We start from the raw sequence: 24,067 nt of genomic DNA, 5'->3' as shown, positions 1-24,067 counted from the left end.
CCAGTCTGAAAGTCTGAATCCATGACGTTCCACTTGTTCCACAGTGTTGAGTGTTCTCAACTTGGTAGGTTGTTCTGACAGTGCTGGGACTCACAGATGCACAAAAAATATGGAATTATGGAGAAAGAATATGCAGTTTAGGACTGTGTAGTAAGGTGACCAGATTTCTCAAATGAATATCGGGGACATTTCCAGTCCGGCAATCAGTATATCATTAAAATATCCAATGTTATTACCTATGTTATGAAATAAAAAGGGGGATGATTCCAGTTTCTCACACACACACACACACACACACACACACACACACAAACTTCATTCACACATACAGCGCTGAATGTTTTATGAATAGCCTCAGATCTCAAAAAGTATTTTCAGTGTAGTCATAAGTGCTTTTTCATTGTTCAAGATTTCCTGGACCAGCAGGAAGCAGCATGTAAACACTTGTTGGATGTCTGGATCAATGGGCTGCATAGACATGTGATGCTTTGATATGATTTTAACCCACCCGTAAGCCTCCCCCAACCTTTTTGCTTGAGTGGTTGGCCATAAGTATCTTCACTAGATTTAAGAATGAGCCCGCTAGAGTTATTTCGGCTGCAGACGCCAGTAGAAAATCGGGGACATTTTCGGGGACAGGTCCCTAAAATCGGGGACGTCTGGTCACCTTACTGTGTAGTCACATATTAGTAAGGGGCATTCCTCTAGCATTTTTCTTTTTCTTTTATCAAGAAGTGGCTCTAATCAGATCACTACAGAAAAGAACCGAAAACATACATGCAGCATGTCAATTATGACATGGTCTGGAGTTGTTCTTGTCGCACTATGTGAATGTCATTAGTCACACGAAAAATAACTTTGTTGAAAATGTCAAATCTATTCCATTTAGAGAGAATGGCACAACGTTGAGTATTTGTGGTGCAGTGATGGATCATGTTAATCCATGTTATTTTCTTCCCTAGCATGAAAGAGGCAGACACTGCAAGGAGAAACATGTTTTTAAGGGGAAACAAATTTGGACACAACACCTGGAAACGGCTATGTTACACCCAGGTGTTCAGAAGAGCAATGTACAAGCTTTCAGGAACTGGCGATAGATTGAATCACTATAATTGTGTAATACCCAGCCAGCATTGTACGTTTTCTGGAATCCAGGGATAGGTAGAATATCACGTATCTGAAGCAAAAATCACCGCGCATCTCACGTTTCTAGATACACGTATGTCAACGTCATAGTTAACGTGGTGTCCAGTAAGGCTGTTGTGGTCGGGGTGGATGGAGGGCGGGGGTAAACACTTTCACACCGGAGAGCCGTGTTCGAACCCCAGGTTTTTGCAAAGTCTACGTTTCAACCGTAAGTCACGTTTAACATTTTTGTTATTTAAGCCTATTAACCCCAAACCATAACCAAAGTTGTTGACGTTGTTTTATTTCGGTTTGGAAAAGCAGCAAAGGTTTTCAAATTAACCACCGTTTTGTTTCAAATTGACGTTGAGATTGTACATATCCGCGGATTGCAGAAACGTACATTGGCGACATTTCATCTCTGGCGATTGGGTTGGTAATAGCAGTTTGGCGACAGACACCTGCTTTATATGAATGTCACGGATTACTACGGTACCTAAAAGTGCATCTACCCTTTCCTTGGTTCCTCTGCCTCCTGCTGACCCCCCCCCCCCCCCCATGCCTTCTCTCATCAGTGTTCCTCTCCCCTGATGTTCGTGGTAAGGTACAAGCCTGACGAGCAGCCCCTGCTCGCCCCGCACCACGACGCCTCCACGTTCACTATTAACATAGCTCTCAACAGCAAAGACGTGGACTACCAGGTAAACGATGGCGCCCGCCGACCCGGCAGGTGCAAAGAGGCGCCAGGGCGGGGGGGACACGATGCAGGCTGAGCCCGTCCTTCCCTCTCCGCTTCTCTGCTCCATCTGTGGGAGTGAATGCTGGACCAGGAGGCAGAGCTAATGCTTTTCTTTATCTGGCAGGAGTTCCAGGGGAGCATCTGGGTGTCTATGCACACTCTTCTCTCTCTCTCTCTCTCTCTCTCTCTGGCCAGACTGGGAGTCTCTCTCTCTCTGGCCAGACTGGCAGTTTCTATGCGAGAGCTTGGCATGACTCATTTCTGTCTGTCTGTCTGTCTGTCTGTTTGCAGGCTCACTTTGAGTTGGCCTTTGTAGTTAGGTATAGGCCCGATGAGCAGCCTTCTTTAAAGCCACACCATGACGCCTCCACATTCACTATAAACATTGCACTCAATCAAGTCGGCCCCGATTACCAGGTGAGTGTTTGAGAGTTGCTATGACGTTGCATTCCATTCAAATGTGGAATTCTCAAACTCCCAGGTTGCATCTCAGAACTACAACCCCCCCCCCCCTCCCCTGCATCACGCCCACTGGTCCAGCTTGTAGAAAAGCAGGGCAGAATCGAGGATGCCGATTCTCTAAGCCCAAAGTAACATCCTGTTGCCCGGCAACAGCTAATGTTAGCTCCCTAGTTAGCATAGGACATTAGCAAATCTTTACGGTTCAGATCAGACCGATTTTTGAATTTCCAAGCCCAAGCTCTTACTTTAAATACTGTAGGTTCAGAGTAAGGACACAGAGCACATACATCTGTGAATAGTCAATCAATCTATTGATCGGTAACTAGTGGGTAGGAAACCAACTCAATTAGTCAATTAGTGCAAAGTTTTAAGTTAATATGCAATATAAGATCAAAATATAACTCTTGCTAAGCCTTTAACAATTCAGTATATATGCAGTATCTCCTCAAATCTCATACACAAGGCGAATAATTCAGTAGTCCAATAAATATAACAAGACAAATTCATTTGCCATAATACTCTTAAAAAATACATCCACAAAATGCATACAAGATATGCATCATAGGAGGTTGACTCCACCGACACAATATTCCAGGCAGACTGAATTGAGCACACCCTTTAAGTATTTGTGGGGTTCAAAATGACAATTTTCACATACATATTCCTCAAATATACAGCGGCCTGAGAAAGCATATTGAAATCATAAGCATCAATCATAATCATTATTTCACCGTGGAATGCCATCATATTCTTGGCATGTACATCTACGTCCCTGGTGTTTTCAATTCATCTGGAATGTTTGTTAGCATAACTTTGCATCGGAGTCATTTCTATGTTTCTGATTCTACTCTTCTTTGCATGCTATATAGAGACTTAATGCTATTACTTAAAGCTTTGGTTTTGTAGTTGCATCCATGTCATTGCCCTGCATCCTCAATACAAGGACAAAAGAATAGCTGTTATATTTCGGTATTGGTCTACATATTATCTGATTTGAATTGTGATAACTGCTAACAACTGCTGAACATTGTTACCAATATTTATCATTTCTAATGCTGTAATACATAATCGTATATAGAAAGTACATTGTACTGGGGCGTCTGGGTAAAAGCACTCGCCTACCACCACGGAGACACGGGTTCAATTCCTGGCAGCAGTACTTCCGGCTTGGTCAAACATTCCTACAGACACAATTGGCCGTGTCTGCGGGTGGGATTAAGGGTATGAGTCCTCAGTTGTCGCTGGACTAGTGCCTCCTCTGGTTGGTCGGGACACCTGTTCGAAATAGGGGGAATAGCGTGATCCTCCCACGCGCTACGTCCTCTCGGTGAAACTCCTGGCTGTCAGGTGAAAAGAAGCGGCTGGCGACTGCACATGTATCAGAGGAGGCACGTGCTAGTCTACAACTCTCCCCAGATCGGCAGAGGGGGTGGAGCAATGGCCAGGACAGCAGGGGGAATTGGCCAAGTACAATTGGGAGAGAAAATCGGAGGAAAAAACAACAACAACATAGTATTACAAGGCTTTCTGCTAACATTTCAAGCTAACGTTCAAATGTATTTGGATATCAGATGCACAAACAAAAATCAACACCCTTATAACGAACATGATCTCTGGTATTTCAGCTTGATTTTGTCATTTGTCTGTTGTTATCATGATGTCTGACGTCTGTGTTGTGACTGCAGGGCGGCGGATGCAGATTCATTCGTTACAACTGTTCCGTTGACGCTCCTCGTAAAGGCTGGTTCCTCCTGCACCCCGGCCGCCTCACCCACTACCACGAGGGCCTGCCGACCACCGCCGGCACCAGATACATCGCAATTTCATTCGTGGATCCCTGAAGTCCCACAGCTAGCACGCTACAGCGGCTAGTCCAGGCCGAATGAGACCGAAGCAGACCGGATCCCTTCAGATTTGCGCAAATTGATTCCCTGAATATGCTCAGAATCGGAGCCGCCGCTAGAATGGTACTGATGGTGCCCGTGGACGACATCATTGTCATAAACCCTGTTCATTTTAAGTTGAGGCTTTGGGTCGGATCTGAGGTGGACAGCACTTTTTTGAAGTGCAGTTTGAGCAGATCCACAGTCATAGTAAAGGCCTATGTCCACCAGCTTCGGTATGGCTCCGTGCGGCTACCTGAACAGACCCACACGCATGCGGATTCAACACAAAATAGAACGGGTGCGTATTTTCACTATAGCGCACTAGATGCCCACATGGGGCATCAGTCTGATGTGGCAGCAGAACCGGAGCCGCACAGAGCCCTGCTCCTGCTGGTGGACATTGGGCTTAAGAGTCATTTTCCCAAACTAAACGATACAATATTCATCAACAATCTCAGGGATGTCAATTTGACCATTTTGTGTGTGCCTTTATTAGATCGTCGAAAGTGAAGAGAGAGAGATAGAGAGGCGGATGACATGCACCAAAGGTCCTGGTCCAGGTTCAAACCCAGGATGTTATGCCCTAAACCACTAAGCCACCAGGACTTAGAGCTTTACCTGAGCTTATTTTTTACTGGCAAGATAAAAATGCTGGTAATAGAGCTGAACAGTCACCTGACTTTCCCTGATGTTTCCTGCCCCGGAAGTGAGTTCCCCATTCATTTTCTCCATAGACATTTCGAAAAATCCTCATATAACGAGTTTTAAGGCTGCAACCAAGCCACCCCGTGACCTACTGAATCGTGAGTGACCATAAAACATTTCAGTTGGAGCAAAAAACAAAAAAAGATGTCACCCGACTGTTCAGCTCTATTCACCAATATGTAGAAGAGACAGTCTGGCTTGAGAGACTAACAGGAAGTGGAAACACAATCGGAAGTTCTGATTGTGTTTACACTTCGTGCGACTCATAAACCTCATCTGACTCATATGCGAGTCAAACTAGGTTTGACCAGGTGAGTCAGACTAGGGGCGGGGCCACATAAGGTGAATAGAGGAAAGTAAATGACTACCATGGCTGATCATCACTACCATTTTTGCAATGGCTCCCCTTCGGAAATGTTCTCAGCATCAAACTGTACATATATACCTATTTTAAGACCAACGAACGTGCCTTTTTTCAGTATTACAACCAATTATTTTCTAACTCACTGTTACAGTTTCTTGAATTCAGACACTCCAAAACTACAAAGCCGAATTAATGTCCAGTCTGTCCTATTTATTTGTTTGTTTTATTTGAATAAATCCCAAAGATCTGTGTTGTTTTCATGAATGTGCAATATCAGACTCCCTCTGTGCGATTTCATGTTGAAATCAAAGCTCAACTTTCAAGTTCCACTGAATTTTTTAACAAAGTACAAATATTCTCAAATTGTACGTTCTTGCTGTTACATAACATAGTTGTATTTCCCCCCAGTTGTTAATAAAACAGTGAACCTAAACAAAATATACCCAGCCATTTTTTTCTCCATTTTAATGTTGCTCTATTTTCATAAATCAATTGTGCACTGTTCAGGGGAGTAGATGCATGAGCAGAGGTGCAGGTATGACCAGATATGAATGATGAGGTATATTAAGACAGAGGTTCTCAAATGGGGGTCCGGGGACCCCCAGGGGTCCATGGCACTTTGCCAGGTGGTCTGCGAAAAGTTTTCAGGAAAATAAAAATATAAACTTTTCCTTTTAGGTAGGGTGATTTTAACTAATGGTAAGGTAATCATGAAGTAATGACGTATTCCCTATTAATAACTAAGTATGAAGCCCTGCTTTACTTGAGGGGACACAAACGTGGTAACTAATGGTGAAGTAATCATGAACTAATGATTAATTCCCTAGTGACAAGGAAGTAATCATTACTCGTCTTACTGGTTTGTTAACATGGTAACTAATAGTTCTTAAGTAACTACTATTAAGGATCTTTAAGGAACTACCATTAATGGTCATTAAGGAACTACCCATTAACTACTCATGATGAACTAGCGAAAGAAAAAAGAGAAAATATACTGTATATATATTTTAAGGAAGTAATCATTAGTTTGGTTCGTTAACGTGGTAACTAATGGTCAGTTCTTAAGACCTGAATGGCCTCATAATTTATTCACTTTACTGAGAAACATGAGTGTATTTGTTCAGCTGGTATTGATGATCGTCACTCTTTAAGACATTTGCATAGCAGCAGTGGTTCTCAACATGGGGTCCGGGGACCACCACGGGTCCTACGGCCCGGGGGCCAGAACCGGCCCACCAAAGCGTGAATCCGGCCCACTGGATGACTTTGCAAAGTGTAAACATTGCACTGAGAAGTCCTTCAATCCACTTGTGAAGGCTAAGAGGTACCAGGTTTCAGGAGCAAGTTAAATATTAAGTAGCCTATTCATGTTTTCTCTATTCATCACTCAAATTTAGTAAACCATTTTCATTACCCTTGACTGTAGAGAATTGCAGTTGAAGTCAAATGTAAAGCACAGTTACAGACTTGACCATTTGTTTGATGGTAGCTGAGATAATCCTACATGAAAATATGTTCTCAAAATGTACCTGCAATTGTTTACACTAAAAGAACTGGGAAGTTTTTGAGGTTTTGTCTGGGCCCTTGTTTGTATGCTGTGATTGTCTAGAACTTTATGTTTTATCAGATGGGGGGGGGGGGGGGGGGGTGATATTACCATAGTTATTACATTAGTTATCAAAAGGAGATAATAGCCTAAACCTAAATGTGTGTGATTTGGTCAAAGAGATACAGTAGTTTTGGGCAATTTCACTGATTTTCCCATGACTATATTTTATTTATTCATTTAGTTTATGTATTTATTGCTTGTGACCAGATTTGATTGATTTCTTGAAAAGGGAAGGCCAAATTCTAGAATACAATCACACCATAACACAAACAAAACAGCTTTGCTGATCAGTATGTTTTATGGTCTGTCATGCCAGATGGCTGTCATTGATCATGCAGCACTACAGCCCAAACATATTGAGGCCCGAGCATGTCTCGTTGTGGCATTGCGAGTATAAACTATATAAACAATACACATGCGCACACAGTACTTTAGGTGCTTGGATAGAGGTGTACACAGTAATATGCACTGCACCTGTTGATGCAGAAAGTGCTGTCGTAGATAATCAGTGTTCAACAATTTATTATAGGCTACTATCGGGGCAAGATTGAAGAAGTTCAGAATACTGTGGGCCTCTCAAAGCTTGGAAAAAGGCACTCCCTCTCTCTTAGTTTAGATTGTGTGTGTGTGTGTGTATATATATATATATATATATATATATATATATATATATATATATATATGGTCAGACAGGCTAAACAGTGATGTCAGTGACAGAATCTTCTCAATTTGTTCCAGTAACTTAAAATGAATAGATAAATAATAACAATGTTTTGATCATGTATTTATTTTAAAACACACTCTGGCAATATACAATGCACCTAGAAAATACACAGGTTTTAACTTGAAAACAGTAACAAACATTCTAAACTTGACAAATGTTCTAGCTAAATTGCCCCATTTACTTGCTGTTCAAACGGGTCCCTAGCAACACAATCCGCAGCTCCATTTAGGGCAATATAATATTACATCTCCTTTTTGATTGGTTGAAAAACACCCAATCAAAGCACATGAGATGCGCCGCTGATATTTTGAACGTTGCCGTCCTTATAAGTCGTCTTCCAAGACAATTCTTTGCCACTCTGCACTTCAGCTTTGTCAAAGTCAGACTGTCGCAACAAACATGGACAATATGAAGGCAAAGCATCTCCCCAGTCCGCTGCTCTGTGAGAGGGGAGCTGCAGGGACGTTGGAGAGTGACGGACTACAGTCTGGAGGGCCACATGTCTTCTGCACCCTCCCCAGGCCCATGGGTGAAGAAGTGACGTGTCGGAGGAAGAGCCAGGCTAGCTCAGATCACAGCAGCAGCAAGCCCCCTCACACCTGCAGACACTACCACTATGTAATATGATGAAATGAACCCACATACCAGTGGAAGTATGACGACGTAGCACTTATCGCTATCATTGCCACTCACCACTTTAAAAAAGCCTTTTTAAGCCCATATACCAGGGGTCTCAAACTCAAATTACCTGGGGGCCGCTGAGTGTCCAGTCTTGTCACAAGGGGGCCACTTCATGTATTTAAAAAAAAAAAAAAAGAGAGAAAAATGCAATTCTCAACATTAACAATTTATTCATTTATTTGAGGGACAATCTATTTTTTACATTAACAATTTTTTGTTTATTTGAGAGACTTTTTTTTTTAGGGACAATGCACATTACTAAATTAGGCAGTGTTCATTTTCAACTGTCCCTTGGAACTCCAGCTAGAATTAGAACTGATCCTAAATGTCACTTGACAGCTCAGTAATCCGCTCTGCCACTGTGTTGGCTGAAAGGCTGATGTTGCTTAAGTGATTTTTTTTTCTGGACAGACGATATAACATATAACAGAAGTGGAGTAGCTATTGGCCAGAATGACATGAACATTTGGAAACTTATTCAGCGGGTATCTTGCATGTTGCGTTCAGGTGCATTGTAAAAAAAAAGATATATATATATATATATATATATATTTAGGTGTGCAATTCCATCGCTGGCGACACAGGGGGCGCCGGCGGGCCATGAGTTTGAGACCCCTGCCATATACTGAACATTGTGGAGGGGAACGTCTAGCTGTAGTGCCCCCAGCTGGACTTCTCTCAGGAAAATGCCAGGAGTTCAGCTTAGACTTTTTTTAAATCACAAAAAAAAATTAAGTTTCTGAGAAGTTCTTTCAATCTTTTATACTTTGGAATTTTAACTTGAAAATGAGACCACCGTTTTTTAAGACCAACGTGCCTTTTTTTTCAGTACAGTATTACAACCAATTATTTTCTAACTCACTGTTACAGTTTCCTGAATTCAGACATTCCAAAACTACAAAGTTTAATTAATGTACAATGTATTTGTTTTATTTGAACAAATCACAAAGATCCATGTTGTTCTCATGAATGTGCAATATGAGACTCCCTCTGTAAGATTTCATGTTGAAATCAGAGCTTACATTTTTCAGAGCTCACCTTTTTTAAGTTCCACTGAATTTTTAACAAAGTACAAATATTCTCAAATTGTACGTTCTTGTTGTTACATATTGTTGTATTTCTGACCAGTTGTTAATAAAACAGTGAACATAAACATTATAGTCATTTTTTTCTCCATTTTAATTTGTTCAGGGGAGTAGATGCAGGAGCAGAGGTGCAGGTATGAGATATGATGACGCAGATGAAGACATCTTTTGCATGGCAGCAGTGGTTCTCAACATGGGGTCCGGGGGCCACCACGGGTCCTTGAAGGGGTTCCATGGGTCCCCAGCAAAATGATGAATTGTTAAAGCAGGGGTGTCAAACATACGGGCCAGGGGCCAGAACCGGCCCGCCAAAGGGTCCAATCCGACCCACAGGATGACTTTGCAAAGTGTAAAAATTGCACTGAGTAGTACTTCAATCCACTTGTGAAGGCTAAGAGGTACCAGGTTTCAGGAGCAAGTTAAATATCAAGTAGCCTATTCATGTTTTCTCTATTCATCACTAAATAGTAAACTATTTTCATTGTCCTTGACTATAGAGAATTGCACAGTTGAAGTAAAATGTAATACACAGTTACAGATTTACCCATTTGTTTGATGGTAGCTGAGATAATCCTACATGAAAATATGTTCTTAAAATGCACCTGCAATTGTTTACACTAAAATAAATAGGAAGTTTTTGAGGTTTTGTCTGGGCCCTTGTTTGTATGCTGTGATTGTCCAGAACTTTATGTTTGATCAGAGGTTTTGTCTCAGATGGGCCAATGTGCTGAAGTCCACACAGTCTCCTCCTCCTCACACCATTGTGGCTTGAAATCCAGTGTACAGACTTGTTTCTAGGTTTTCTTGAAGTCTTTACCTCAACCTTGTGCAGTCAGACTCCCAGAGAGGTCAAAGATCCAGAGCTGCTGATCTTCTTCAGTCTGTTGGCTGCTGTGATTGCAATGTAGTTTTTCTGGCAAAAACAAACCAACCATATAAGATCCTCACAACATGGGACAACATGGAACTATCTCAACAGCTCAAGTATTGACAGTATCTTGCTACAGGGTCTCATTAGGGCCCGACTGATATCGCTCAGCCGATAATATCGGCCGATATTGTATCGGCATCTGCCGATATGTTGCCAGATATTTCTTTCTTTATAGTTATAGACAGGATGTTGTGTATATTTTATCCCTTTTCTTAATTCAAGTTATTTGTTCTATTTGTGTTTCTAGTTATTTATCCTTATTCAATTCCCAATTAAGTTTCCTGTTCCATTGCATTGGTGCCATTTTGGACAATACATTTTATTGCTAAACTGTAGAATATCTGTACCTACATTACATATCTCAAGTCATATCTTTGTCAAGTGTTTGATATTTGAGGGAACACTGCAAAAACAATTGTGTAATATAATGTGTATATAATATACTATAAGAATATCGGCCGATATAGCGATAACAGCATTTTTGTACTCTCCATATATCGGCATCGGCCCCAAAAATCCAGTATCGGTCAGGCTCTAGTGTCAATGCATTTGTGTGTGTATCTGTTAGTGATGTCCTGCCAGACCACCAAACCTGATTCGAATCCATCGCTTTTTCTGAAGAATATACACTTACACAAAGTGCTTAAAGGGATAGTTCACATTTTTTAAAGTGTAGCCCTATTTCCTATATTTAGCAATGATGATGTTGATTGGTAGAGTTCTTTCTCAGCACAATCCATGCTGTTCCTCATAGTAGCTCTGGAAAGTTGGGCAAAAAACCAATGCAAGGTCAATGGGGTCACGCTCCTGCATGTAATGTACAAGCTGACTGAGGCTCACTGAAATGTCATTCACAGTGCACACAAAGTAAATTTCAGTGAGCTTGTACATACAGGAGCGATTTCCAGAGCTACTAGGAGGAACAGGATGGATTCTATGTAGCAAATAGGGCTAGACTTAAAAAAAACTGAACTATCCCTTTAATGTCAACGAGCAAATTGGTTGGCAGGGTTCCTACATGCTTTCCATTTTAAAATTCCATATTTTTCCCAGACCCTATGTTCTTGACTGGATTTGATTATGGTTGGTATTTGATATAATGCATGCAAGCTGGCTAAAAGCATCCATCATTCTATTTAAACATTATTCTTCACATCAACAAAAACTGTGGACTCAAAGTGGGTCTTCAACAGCTTTTTTCTCTTTCTCAAGTTCCCAAACTATCAATTATTTATTGAATACCATTTTAACATAACAAAGAAAGAAAAACATAAAAAACACAAACGTCTACAAACAACCTATACAGATCAACCCCTTCCCCAGGAATGCCCCACCCACAAACCAACAAAGAAGAAAGACAAACGCAACCTAGCTATCATGGCGACGTCCACGGTCCCCACGCACGGCTTCAATAAATGCATTCCACGCTGTCATATTTTCTACTTTAGCGCCACGCATACGGGCCACCGACATCTCCATGACAACCAGGTCCACAGCTGAAGATGCCCATTGTTCATAAGGGAGAGTATGAGGAGGGGCCTTCCATCTCTGAGGTGAGTTACCATTTATTTGCGGCAATAAGATCGAATTCATTTTGAATCCTTTTCCAGACCTGTGTAGGAACCCTCGTTTCATTGGGCTCAAAAGGTGTAAACTGACCTTCCATAGCCTCTTGGCCATGTATTTCTTCAGCAGCACCTGGGACTTGAGCACGATGTTGTTATGCTTGGCCTTCTCTGAGATGTTGTTGAGCCAGGGGTGTCTGAGGCACTGGGCAGCACTCAGCCGGCCTCTGGACACAGCAGGGACAGAAATAAAGTGGAATAGACCTGAACGGTCACGTGACATTTTGCCCCGGAACTGAATTTCCAATTTATTTTCTCCATAGACATTTTGAAAAATTCGTATTATAATGAGATTTAAGGCTGGAACCAAGCCAACCCGTGACCTACTGGAATCATGAATGACCATAAAACAATTAACTTGGAGCAAAAATAAAAAATTACATTGGAGGGAAAAAATATTATTAAAATAATTTGAGATCCCCCCCCCCCTGACTTTAGTTTTAGTTTTTGCTCCAACTGAAATGTTTTATGGTCACTCACGATTCAGTAGGTCACGGGGTGGCTTGGTTCCAGCCTTAAAACTCGTTATATAAAGTTTTTTGAAATGTCTATGGAGAAAATGAATGGGGAACTCACTTCCGGGTCAAGAAATGTCACGTGACTGTTGAGATCTATAGGCAATGAGCGATTCCTATCTTCGCACTTGCCTATGCCTGGATCACTTAATAGTATGTTTTCACTTTACATTCTTAAATAACGGATGATAGGAAAGTGGGTTTCCAGTTACAGAAGGAAGGCTTGTGTCTTACCGCCTCTCTCTGATCAGCTGAGCAGGTCAGTTACAGTACGAGGAAGGCTTGTGTCTTACCCCCTCTCTCTGATCAGCTGAGCAGGTCAGTTACACTAAGAAGGCTTGTGTCTTACCGCCTCTCTGATCAGCTGAGCAGGTCAGTTACACTAAGAAGTCTTGTGTCTTACCACCTCTCTCTGATCAGCTGAGCAGGTCAGTTACACTAAGAAGGCTTGTGTCTTACCACCTCTCTCTGATCAGCTGAGCAGGTCAATTACACTAAGAAGTCTTGTGTCTTACCACCTCTCTCTGATCAGCTGAGCAGGTCAGTTACAGTACTAGGAAGGCTTGTGTCTTACCCCCTCTCTCTGATCAGCTGAGCAGGTCAGTTACAGTACTAGGAAGGCTTGTGTCTTACCACCTCTCTCTGATCAGTTGAGCAGGTCAGTTACAGTACTAGGAAGGCTTGTGTCTTACCACCTCTCTCTGATCAGCTGAGCAGGTCAGTTACAGTACTAGGAAGGCTTGTGTCTTACCCTCTCTCTCTGATCAGCAGGTTGGCGATGAAGTCTCTTGCCTCAGCTGAGACGTGCTCGAAGGCTTCCTCGTCAAAGTACCAGTTGACGGCCAGCACGTTATTGAGCGTCTGGGCGTCGTCGTCACCCAGGAAGGGCGACATCCCGCTCACACTGCAACGTACCGACACACGCACGCACGCACGCACACACACACACACACACACACACGCACACACACACGCACACACGCACACACACACATTCCAACAGATTTGTTTAACCTTAACATGCTCAAGGACAGTGATTCTCAACCTTTTGCATATCAAGGACCCCTAATTTAGTACACATTAGAACCACGGACCCCCATTAGATGGACCCAAATCTGAGAATATTTTTTATTGTTGGATATGATTTTGTCCAGAATCCCATGACTATCTGTATTGTATTGTAGGTAGAGAGATAACAGATAAACTATGATCAAAACAGTCGTTCTTCCAACATTCACTTAACTTCTGGTAAATTAATGTTTAAGTCAATGCATCAGCTGTCATGATCACTGGACAAGTGACCTGTCAATCACGCCCCAAAACATAGTCTGCAACTATAACATAGTCTGAAACTAGCCATTGAGACCATAAATGCATTAGGAAAGTGTTTACTGAGGCCATACTTGAGGCTTCAAAACAGAAGTCACAAACCAATGGGCCGCCCCCTGCAGGCAAAGAGGACACTTCGGCATTGGCTTCAATTTTGACAAACGGAGCTACCCCCTTGTATGTAACACATTTATGTGTGATGAATGGTTTTGGGGGGAAGGGGGGGGGGGATTGTTGTTGCAAAAGCTTCATAGTTAAACGAAAATATCGTATGCTTTAAATCTAAAATGGTTCATGGATTACATTCTAATCTAACAAACCTATCAATTTCAAAGTCAAGCACATTACCGTGGAAACAATTAAGCTTAGCCCAAAATCACAAATCAGAATGAGGGGGTCCCCGGTATATTTTCTATCTTTGTATTTTCTATATTTTGTATTTTGTATCCTTGGCTGAAAAACATTTGAGAACCTCTGGTTTAGGGGGTCCTTGATGTGAAAAAGTTTGAGAACCACTGCTCTAGGGTACGGCAAACAGTTTCTCCTTTTTTTGGATAGTGAGGAATATCAACTGACGCGGAAAATTACGCGGTAAAACCCTTTCAACTCCTTTGTCTTCAGTTTGGGAGTGAAAGACCGACACGCCTTATGGACTTACAGCATGTAAGTGATGACACCAAGACTCCACATGTCCGTGGGGAAGGAGACGGAGTCAAAGTTCACCACCTCAGGAGCCAGGAACTCAGGGGTCCCAAAGTTCACCCGCAGCTTCTCCCGCGGCCTGTATCTGCTCAGAAACACAGCCAAGCTTGTTCACATGTATCTGTCCGCCAACACAGCCAAGCTTGTTAACCTCAAAACTACCTGAGATTCACGCCGTTACACCCAAATGGAACAAATATTCCTGCCAGAGTAGAAGGGGGCATAGATAGAGAGGTATCTTACCTTCTGGCCAGTCCAAAATCGATGATCTTCACCTGGTGACTGGTGCGATTCACACAAAGGATGTTCTCTGGCTAGACATCAGGGAAGAATGCAAAGCGAATTGAAAACGGTTTTGGTTTTTTAGTGTGCGAGAGTCTAAAGGAGAGAATATTTCTCAAGGTTCCCACACATTAAACATCAAAGATTCAAGGACCTTTCAAGGACTTTCCAGGCCCAATTCCCTCAAATACAGAATACAGAAGCTCACAGACAACAATTAAAGAAAGAGAGAGAGGCTTGAATGTATGAACACTTGTCAACTGTACTGTAATGTACTGTGCTGTGCTGCAGGGAGCGGCTGTAGCTCAGGAGGTAGAGCGGGTCGTCACTAATCGCTTTGGATGAAAGAGGTCGGTGGTTCGATTCCCGGCTCCTCCAGTCTGCATGTCGAAGTGTCCTTGCAAGATACTGAACCCCAAATTGCTCCTGATGGTGTGCCAGCACCTAGTCTCTTAAAACAGACTGTCTCATCTACATCCGGCGAATGCAGCTATATACAGTCTGTACGTTACACCCCCAGAACACGCACAAGGAAGTTGGGAAAAAAACCTTCAGACTGGAAGGAAGTTCTACGGAATCCAACCAATCACGACACGCGAATGCGGCATATTGGATTCTGATTGGACTAATGAGCGGAAGACCCACCTTTCTGCCGGCATATTGGATTCTGATTGGACTAATGAGCGGAAGACCCGCCTTTCTGCTTCCCATTCCGGTTGGTGCATGATTCTCCCCCACGAAGTACAGACGGTATGGCGGAAGCATTTGAAAATTGCGGAAGCCAACTCGTCTGTTCTAAGAGACTAGCCAGCACCCTGCGTGGCAGCTTGCCACCATCGGGGGGTATGAATGGGTGAATGTACCTACTGATTGTAAAGCGCTTTGGATAAAAGTGCTATATATATATATGCAGGCCATTTACCATTTACCATTCTGTGTTAAACCCATTTACTAACATTAAGTTAAAAAAACATATCAAAAGAACTTCTTTCTATTCTTGCACAAAATATATAATTCCCAGCACATTCAATGACCCATGTCTATTTATCCGCCCCCCCCCCCCCCACCCTCACAAACTTTCAACGATTTCAAGGACCTGTTGGGAGCACTGACGCATGATGGAGATAGTGGTGCTGTCTGACCTTGAGGTCCAGGTGCAGCACGTACATCTGGTGCATGTAGTGCAGGCCTTGGCAGATCTGCTTCACGAACACCATGGCATCCACCTCTGTCAGCGGAGCGCTGGCATCCACGATCCTGTCAAACAGCTCGCCACCCTCCACGCTGACACACACACACACACACACACACACACACCATAGTGACAACACACCACAACACACACACAAAAGTGACAACACACCACCACAACACACACATATCACATGCAACACATCACAACACACACACACACAATAGTGACAACACACCACCACAACACACACACCACAGTGACAACACACCACCACAACACACACATATCACATGCAACACATCACAACACACACACACACACACACACACACACACACACACACACTAGAACAGCATCCAGGAGAAGGCTTTCTCCATCTCCTGTGGTTGTATTTATCATCGCTCCTCTTCCCTCTCTATTTTACATTGACTTGTATGTGCAGGGCATCTATTTTACATTGACTTGTATGTGCAGGGCATCTATTTTACATTGACTTGTATGTGCAGCGCATCTATTTTACATTGACTTGTATGTGCAGGGCATCTATTTTACATTGACTTGTATGTGCATGGCATCTAGCCTATGTGAAATGCTATTCAAAGTAGAACAGAGAGCAATAGACATACAGTGGAACAGATAGAGTAGAGTTGAATAGAGGAGAGTAGGACAGAGTGCAGTGCAGTGGAGCAGAGGAGAACATAACATAGTTGAGTAGAGTAGAACAGAGTAGAGTTCATACTATTCCAGAATCAGCACCACTTGGTTAGCGGTCTCGAAGGCGTCGTACAGTTGCAGGACATTAGCATGACTCAGCTGGTTCATCACCTGCACCTCGTTCAACACCATCTCCTGACACACACACACACACAATTTAAATATCATGTGGGGCACGTGGAGGTACTACAGGGGGTACTTGAGAGATGGGGGGAAAATGGAAAAATGTAAGAATAAATCATGAAAATGAATGAAATGTTAAAATAAATCTGCTCAGGAGGAAACTCTTTCACTCCAATTCTTAGTTTGTAATGTTACATTCTTCAAAAAGTGGGTTATCATTCATTGCATCATGCTATAGTTTTCTCTTGCAGCAAAAATGATGTAGTCGGGTAAAGGGCATACTTGGATTCAGAACTCTGAAGACAAAAAAAGGTTGAACATTTCTTTATTCCGAGTAAATCACTGTCATGTGTGTTCTCTCTCTCTCTCTCTCTCTCTCTCACCTTTTCCTTGCCAGTGCGAGTGTTGATGATCTTGGCCGCCAGCCTCAGTGCAGATGATCTCTCAGTGCAGCCATGCACCTTCCCAAAGCGCCCACTGGAGGAAGCACACAGAAAACACCTGATCCACACACACACACACACACACACTGCTGCTCTCCTGCTCATGCATTCACTAAATGAATGGATGAATGGATGGATGGATGGATGGATGCATGGAAGAATGCAGGGCCTCACCCTCCCAGGAGGTCCTGGTGGATGATGAAGGTGTCAGAGGCCGAGGAGTAACGAAGAGAAACGCTCCGATGGAGGAACGGAGCTGGCTGGGGAGGAACATCATCTTGGGGGGGGACATAAGTGTAATTCATCATTCTTTTCCTTTTTTCCCCCCAGATTTTTTTATCCCATTTTTATCCCCCATTAGTGCTCATTTTTAATTTATTTATCCTGGTTGCTGCTCCACCCTCTGCCGATCTGGGGAGAGCTGAAACTGGCTCCATGCTTCCTCCGAGACATGGGCAGTAGCCAACCGCTTCTTTTCACCTGACAGGGGAAGCTTCACCGGTAGGACATAGTACGTGGGAGGATCACGCTATTCCAACGAGTTCCCCTCCCTCCGAACAGGCACCCCTAACGACCAGAGGAGGCACCACATCAGTGACCAGGATATTGCATGTTTTGGTGAAGGGGGTTCCTATATGAAGGAAACCCCCAGGGGGCATGGGGAGAACATGCAAACTCCACACAGAAAGGCCACACCCGGGCGGCGGGTACTCGAGGACATGCGGACGGGCACACACTCCTTCAGCGCTCACAGCCTCCCAGATGGGAATCGAACCCAGGACCTTCTAGCTGTGAGGCGACAGCGCTTACCACTGCACCACCATGCCCCTGTGTGTAATTCATCATTCATATATAAAATTAAGATTTTCTTCTCGATTCATGGTGAATATGAGAGGTGGCAACGCTATTTGCAATGTAAGTGATTTGAATCATTACTCTTAAAGGAAGAGTGGTTGGTTTTTGTGGGAATTTGGAAGTCTAGGGGGTCAAGTTGTTTTATGTGTATTTTCACTTCACCTCTTGCAGTACCGTCCAAAATGTCCTAAATTGATTTTATTACAAAAAATTACAAAAATAAACTTGAAAACTCTCACTGGTTGTCACACGGATACCAGGAGAACACACAGTCTCTCTGTCCATGTCCTCTTACCGATGACTTTGTGGCAGATTTGTGGTGACGAGGTGCTTCTGGGTGTGTCAGAGGTAGCAGCAGAGACCACTCGAATCTGGATCCCGCATTCTGGACCAGGACCAGGACCATGGGCTGAACCCCTCACAGCGGCGCAGCCTGGATCCACCGGCGCCGAGCCCTGCAGCCTACAACCACAGTCCATATCAACAGCAAGAAGATAGTCACGTTTTGGAAAGATTACTTACTGAGTGTGTGTATCAGGGATGCACGATATTGGATTATTTTTGGCCAATATGCCAATACTTTCAAACTATTTTGGCCGATTGCTGATGCAGACACTGATATATGCGCAGATAATCCCCTTCCCCCACACCTAATTTAATCTCTCCTGTAGTGAAATTAACACAATATGCCTAGCAATATCATGATGGAGCCCTGGCATATGCAGACATAAATACAATATGTTTCAAAATGTACACATTCACTGGGCAAAATATGAAAACTACCTGAACTTAGGTGATGTAAAACATGCCATGTTTCTATCTGTGTAACATTTTCTTTCAAACAAATCTAAGATGCATAAACAGGCTTGGGTGATGCTCTCCCTGAGACATTTGATCTGCAGAAATGTTTGTTTTGGGCGATGCCGATATTTCATTTTAAAGCCTTTAATGATGATGTGCAGATATCAGACATTGTGCATTCCCAGGTGGTGTGTGTGTGTGTGTGTGTGTGTGTGTGTGTGTGTGCTCGTGCGTGCATGTGTGTGTGTGTGTGTGTCTTGTAACCTCTGAAGAGACTCTGGGCAGCTGGAAACGTGTCTGAGGGAGGGGCCCTCCGTCGTCACCATGGGAACAGCCAGTCTGCACGGCTTCTGAGGGTCCGCTGCTTTACGACCAATCGCGCTTTGGCTCTTTGGCCCGATGGCTGCTGATTGGATGGCTGTGGCAGCCTCCGCTCTCTCTCTGCGGGTGTGGCTCTGAAAGGCAGTTCAAGAGTTAATAAGGAAAAATGTTTCAGTCTATGGAACATATTTTTTAAAATCAAGGTCAGCACTGTGACTTCCTGCATTATTACTGGCTTCCCTGGGGAAGCTAAGCAGGTCTGTCTGGCCTAGGATACTCCTTGGATGGGAGACTGAGGCTGGAAGTGGTGTTGGAGGACCAGTAGGAGGTGCTCTTCCCTCACGGTGTCATGAATAATCTCCCCATCCCCCAATGCCCCAGGGCAGAGACAGTAGGGACTCTGGGCACCGTCCTGCTTCGGATGAGACATTAAACCCAGGTGCTGAGGTCTCTGTGGTCAATAAAGATCCCCTCTTCACTCTTCACAAGAGTAGGGGTGTAACCAGTGGGCTAGCTCGGGCTTTGGAAGAGGAAGCCGCGGAAGTGATACTGAAAGCTGTAGTTCCTCGAATTGCCACTTGAGGGTGGACCCAAAAGGGAGTCGTTCCCATTCACCCCCGTGTTAAAATACCCCACTTTGTAATAGGATTAAGCATGTTTACAGACAGTCTGGTCCAAAACACGGTTTTAGTCTATATAGCTAATTTCACCTTTCATAACAACTGTAGGGAGCATTTTTTTTTTTATATAACTCACCCGTTTAGAGTAAAATAGACGATAGAAAAGACTATGTTTTGAGGGTGATTGACAGGTCGCCTGTCCAGTGATCCCGTAGCTTGCCGATCACGGACCAATAGCAGGCGGACCTGCGGCTCTGGGAAACCCCCCGTCTGGTGCCGTCTCGCGTGAGTTGTGCAAGGACCCCAAAATGGCAACAGGCCACACTGGGCTTCAACACGGGTGTCCAAAAACAAACAGTAGGCTACGTCCATATACTGTCATTCGGGGGGTAACCCCGGTGCCCTGATTATTGGCTAAATTCCCACACAGGCCTTCCTTCAATCATCCCTTGATAATTAATTGGTACATTCACTCCTCAACTCTCCACCGTGACACTGATGTGTGGTGAGTGTTCTGGAGCTAACTAGCTGCCGTGCCTCACCCAGGTGAGTGCTGCTACACATCACTGGTGCATGAGTTGTGTTTGTGGTCCCCTCTCCCTGATATGTGAAGCTCTTTGCGTATCTAGAAAGGCGCTATATAAATGCAATCAATTATTATTAAGCCAGAAAAGATTAAAAAAAAAAACCTTTTCAGTAGCCAATGTGCTTTTGGTGTGTTGACTGACAGGTCCTGGTGGCGGTGGGGCAGCTTTTGGTTCGACTGCTTCCTTTACCACGGGCTGAGGCGGATCCCCTTTAGCCCCGCCTCCAGTGGGCTTTGGGGCTGTCCCAACTCTTTCATGATCCCGCTCACTTGCCCCAGTACCTAATAGGGAAAAGACATATAAACCTTATTTGTACAATACAGTTGTTGCACATACAAATCAATTCGTCGTGCCAGGACATAAATATGGTCTTTTACCGTCTATGGTGATGATGCACAAAGTCAGCAGTGCCTCGCACTGCGATCAGATCATTCAGCATTGACTTGGAGATAGGGATGCACGGTGATATCGGCACGCCATCGATATCGGCCGATAAGCTTTAAAATGAAATATCGGCATAGGGCCGAAACAAACATTTCTGACGATATGGCAGGCCGATAAAATGATGCTTTAATTATGCCCAAATGCTTGATGCTTACATAAATAAAAATATGGCTTATTTTACATAACCTAGAGTTTACATAGATCTCTTATTTTTCCCAGTGAATGTTTACATTTTGAAAAGCATTGTATTTATATCTGCGTCTGCCAGTGGGCCATCACGATAAGGCAAAAAAAAAATCCTTGGAGATGGACAAACAAACCTGGACATTCTTACTGAAAGCCTACTGAATCTGACTGCAATCCAGTCCACACCTGGTCCATGTCTAGTGGGTAAAGGGGCTTTGGAGCAACACCGTACTAAATCTCAGATACTAGATTTAGTATGTGCCGCGTGCCACGCGGTGTGTGGTGTTCTTTTTCCGAGGACTAGGCTCCACACGGTTCAAGATCCGGTTCAAGATCCAGTTCAAAAAGACACGGCACCAACCTTTGACCCCCCCATCGAGGCTCTTCTGGATCTCCCCGACTTTCCTCTCCAGCTTGTCCAGCAGCCTGGCCTGTGCTGCCAGCTGTTTCTGCATCGCCTCATGCTGGTGAAGGTGCACACTGCAGGTCCGGCACACAGGGCAGCCACCACCGTGTCCCGGGCCCAGGAGCAACTCCAGCTTGTCGGCCAGGCAGGCCATCTTGGCCTCTAACGTGGCTGAGCCTGTCGAGGGGACTGGCCCCTTGCCCTGCTCCGAAGCCATGTTGTCCTAAAGAAGCCTCCAAGAACCAGAAATGAGAGACGTCAGGAGAACACACAGGAGAAAAGATTAGAAATGATACAGCATTTACTGCTATATCCTTGCACCTAGTACGTGCGTATAAATATAATCTCACTCGTTCAACCTGCACATTAGAAATGCCACGACATTCAGCCATGTGAACTCTCAATAAACTTTTTCAAATCAAGATTTAACCGACACAAATTAGACCACATTTGATAAGCATTTGTCCCAGCGTCCACAATCTGATGTTTGCTTTTTTATTACAGAAAGTGCATGAAACACATGACCAAAATAGTCATACATTCTGTCATTGTGTTACTTATGGATGGAATTATAGTGAAAATAAAATCACCCCCCCCCCCCCCCCCCGCCTTTTTGCTAGGGGACCCGTGGAACGCCTTCAAGGACCCCTGGGGGTCCCCGGACCCCACTTTGAGAGCCACTGAACTAGAGACACAAAACCCTAAAAAAACGGCAGCTTCGCACATTTTAAAAACGGACAGCTCATTGGTTTCCATACCTGCTGAGTCAGGAGCTGTCCATGAAAGTAGACTAGGAGAAATCGGCAAAGTCCATAGGAAGGTGGAACGCCAGCACGGTTGGTTCTGCTGCAAGAGAACAGAGAGGGTCCAGTCCACCGGTTGATCTGTTTCCTTTCTTGCCCCAGGTCCAGAAATAGCTCGGCATGAGTTAAGGGGAAACAGGGGCTGGGTATGGCCAGTGACTAGCACCAGATAAGGAAGGTATGCCAGGCAGGCTGGACAGACCCACGGACATTGAATGCAAAAACACATCAGTCAATTCCATAATTTAATCCAATACATTCATTTTGGAAAATGAATACCTTATGTGATATACTGATGTTCATTTTCATTCAAGCAATCGTTTTGGTCAGACTTGGCGTAACATTGGAGATGTTTAGTTGTCTAATTTTAGTATAAGCCTTGGGGAGCAATCTAGTGACTAGACCGATCCCGACCCAAGGGACAATTCAGAGGTTTTCCAAGTGGTGCCCCCCTTCCCCCCCATGCAGGGGGCTCCTAACAGTTTCAGGGGAAGCTCAGTGAATGGAAATGAAAACATTACCTTGGTCATTACATTAGTTATCAAAAAAGAGATCACCTAATTTAGAACAGCCAAATTGTGTGATTTGATTTAATGTTGAGTTCAAAGATACAGTAGTTTTGGGGAATGTTAGTTTCCCCCCCCCCCATTTTCCAAGTCAGAAACAAGTAAATATTTGGTGTAGTTGGTGAAGTATGTCAAACTGCAATATCAGGCTATCTTGGCTCAAGTTTTTGAGTGTCTATATGGGATCAAATAACTTATTTTTCATAGCTTTGTCAGAGCTATGACTTACAGAACCCCAGTCTAGTTTATTATTATTAAAATGTGATGGACTGTTGTGACCAACCATTTTTGTTGAGAATTCAGGTATCACTTTTGTGCAAAGATGACCCCGGGGAAATAGCTGAGTTATTGCATCTTGAACCCAGTTCACTTCTCTTAATGGATTTGATTATTGTAGTAATTAGGCATTTCACTATCAGTACAAACAGCAAAAACAAATGAGTAATGCTGCACAGTGGCACTGATGCAAAAACAATGTTACGACAGAAGCTACACACTAGAGGGCGTAGAGGCAGTGAAGTATGGAGATGCTGTTGGATGGAGTATTGACGTTCATACACATCCAGCAGCTTACGTGGAGGTTATTTATGCTCCTGGTACCATGGTAGAGGAAGGGGGAAAGCCATGATGCAGACATATCCCACAGACTCAGTGTAGGAAATTTAAAAAATATTTATCGTCTAAAAACTGGGGGCATTTACAAAATTTGGGGGCACTGGAGTAATATATGCAAAATGTTGCTAAAGCCTAGTGCAGTGGTTCCCAACCTTGGGGCCACGACTAAGTGGGGTCACGACAACACAATTTAAAACTGCCGAAGAGGATTATGTATAGAGTTCTGAGTTTAAGTCAGGATTCTGAGAATAAAGTCAGAATTCGGGGGCGGGGGGGGGATTCGGAGTTTAAAATTTCTGAAAAACAAAAACTGTATTCGAGTTCTCAGTTAGTCAGAATTGAGACAAAAGTTAGAATTCTCAGATTAAAGTCAGAATTCTGAGGAAAAAAAGTCAGCATACTGTTACTTGTGACATCACTGATGATATTACCAATGTATGTTGTACCAAAATTTAAACGTCTGGGAGGGGTCCCTAGATTTTTGGAACGTCAAAGTGGGGTCACAGGCCAAAAAAAAAAAAAGGTTGGGAACCCCTGGCCTAGTGTGATTGAACAGTGTTGTTTGTGCGAGTGTGTTCAACTGAAATGAAAATAATTGAGAAATTCCAAACTGATATCCATTGG

General features: G+C 43.6%; 2 protein-coding genes and 1 pseudogene across 3 annotated transcripts in view; 1 reads left to right on the top strand and 2 right to left on the bottom strand.

Moving 5' to 3' along the window:
* Positions 1-5,708, top strand: part of plod1a (procollagen-lysine, 2-oxoglutarate 5-dioxygenase 1a) — a 31,655-nt gene extending 25,947 nt beyond the window's left edge. The window contains exons 18-19 of the mRNA XM_083656767.1: positions 1,701-1,826; positions 4,012-5,708. Coding sequence (XP_083512893.1) covers positions 1,701-1,826; positions 4,012-4,167 — 282 coding nt within the window. The 3' untranslated portion in view covers positions 4,168-5,708. The remainder of the gene's footprint in view (positions 1-1,700; positions 1,827-4,011) is intronic.
* The window catches only part of LOC310794898 (E3 ubiquitin-protein ligase TRIM35-like), a 571,381-nt pseudogene that overhangs the window by 366,031 nt on the left and 181,283 nt on the right, over positions 1-24,067 (bottom strand). The gene's annotated exons all lie outside the window — the stretch shown is intronic.
* Positions 10,213-21,676, bottom strand: mylk2 (myosin light chain kinase 2; the record flags this gene model as incomplete). The annotated part of the gene is made up of 13 exons (XM_083656449.1): positions 10,213-10,293; positions 11,971-12,103; positions 13,203-13,355; positions 14,439-14,567; positions 14,726-14,796; positions 15,907-16,048; positions 16,699-16,808; positions 17,180-17,273; positions 17,414-17,516; positions 18,390-18,556; positions 19,160-19,350; positions 20,565-20,704; positions 21,415-21,676. The coding sequence occupies 13 exons, from the start codon at positions 21,674-21,676 to the stop codon at positions 10,213-10,215; spliced, it is 1,776 nt and encodes a 591-aa protein (XP_083512575.1).

This window comes from Poromitra crassiceps (genome assembly GCF_964638095.1).
Source record: "Poromitra crassiceps genome assembly, chromosome: 20".
NCBI lineage: Eukaryota > Metazoa > Chordata > Actinopteri > Beryciformes > Melamphaidae > Poromitra > Poromitra crassiceps.
The sequence above is the reverse complement of the archived record's forward strand: the minus strand, read 5'-3'. Positions and strand labels throughout refer to the sequence as shown.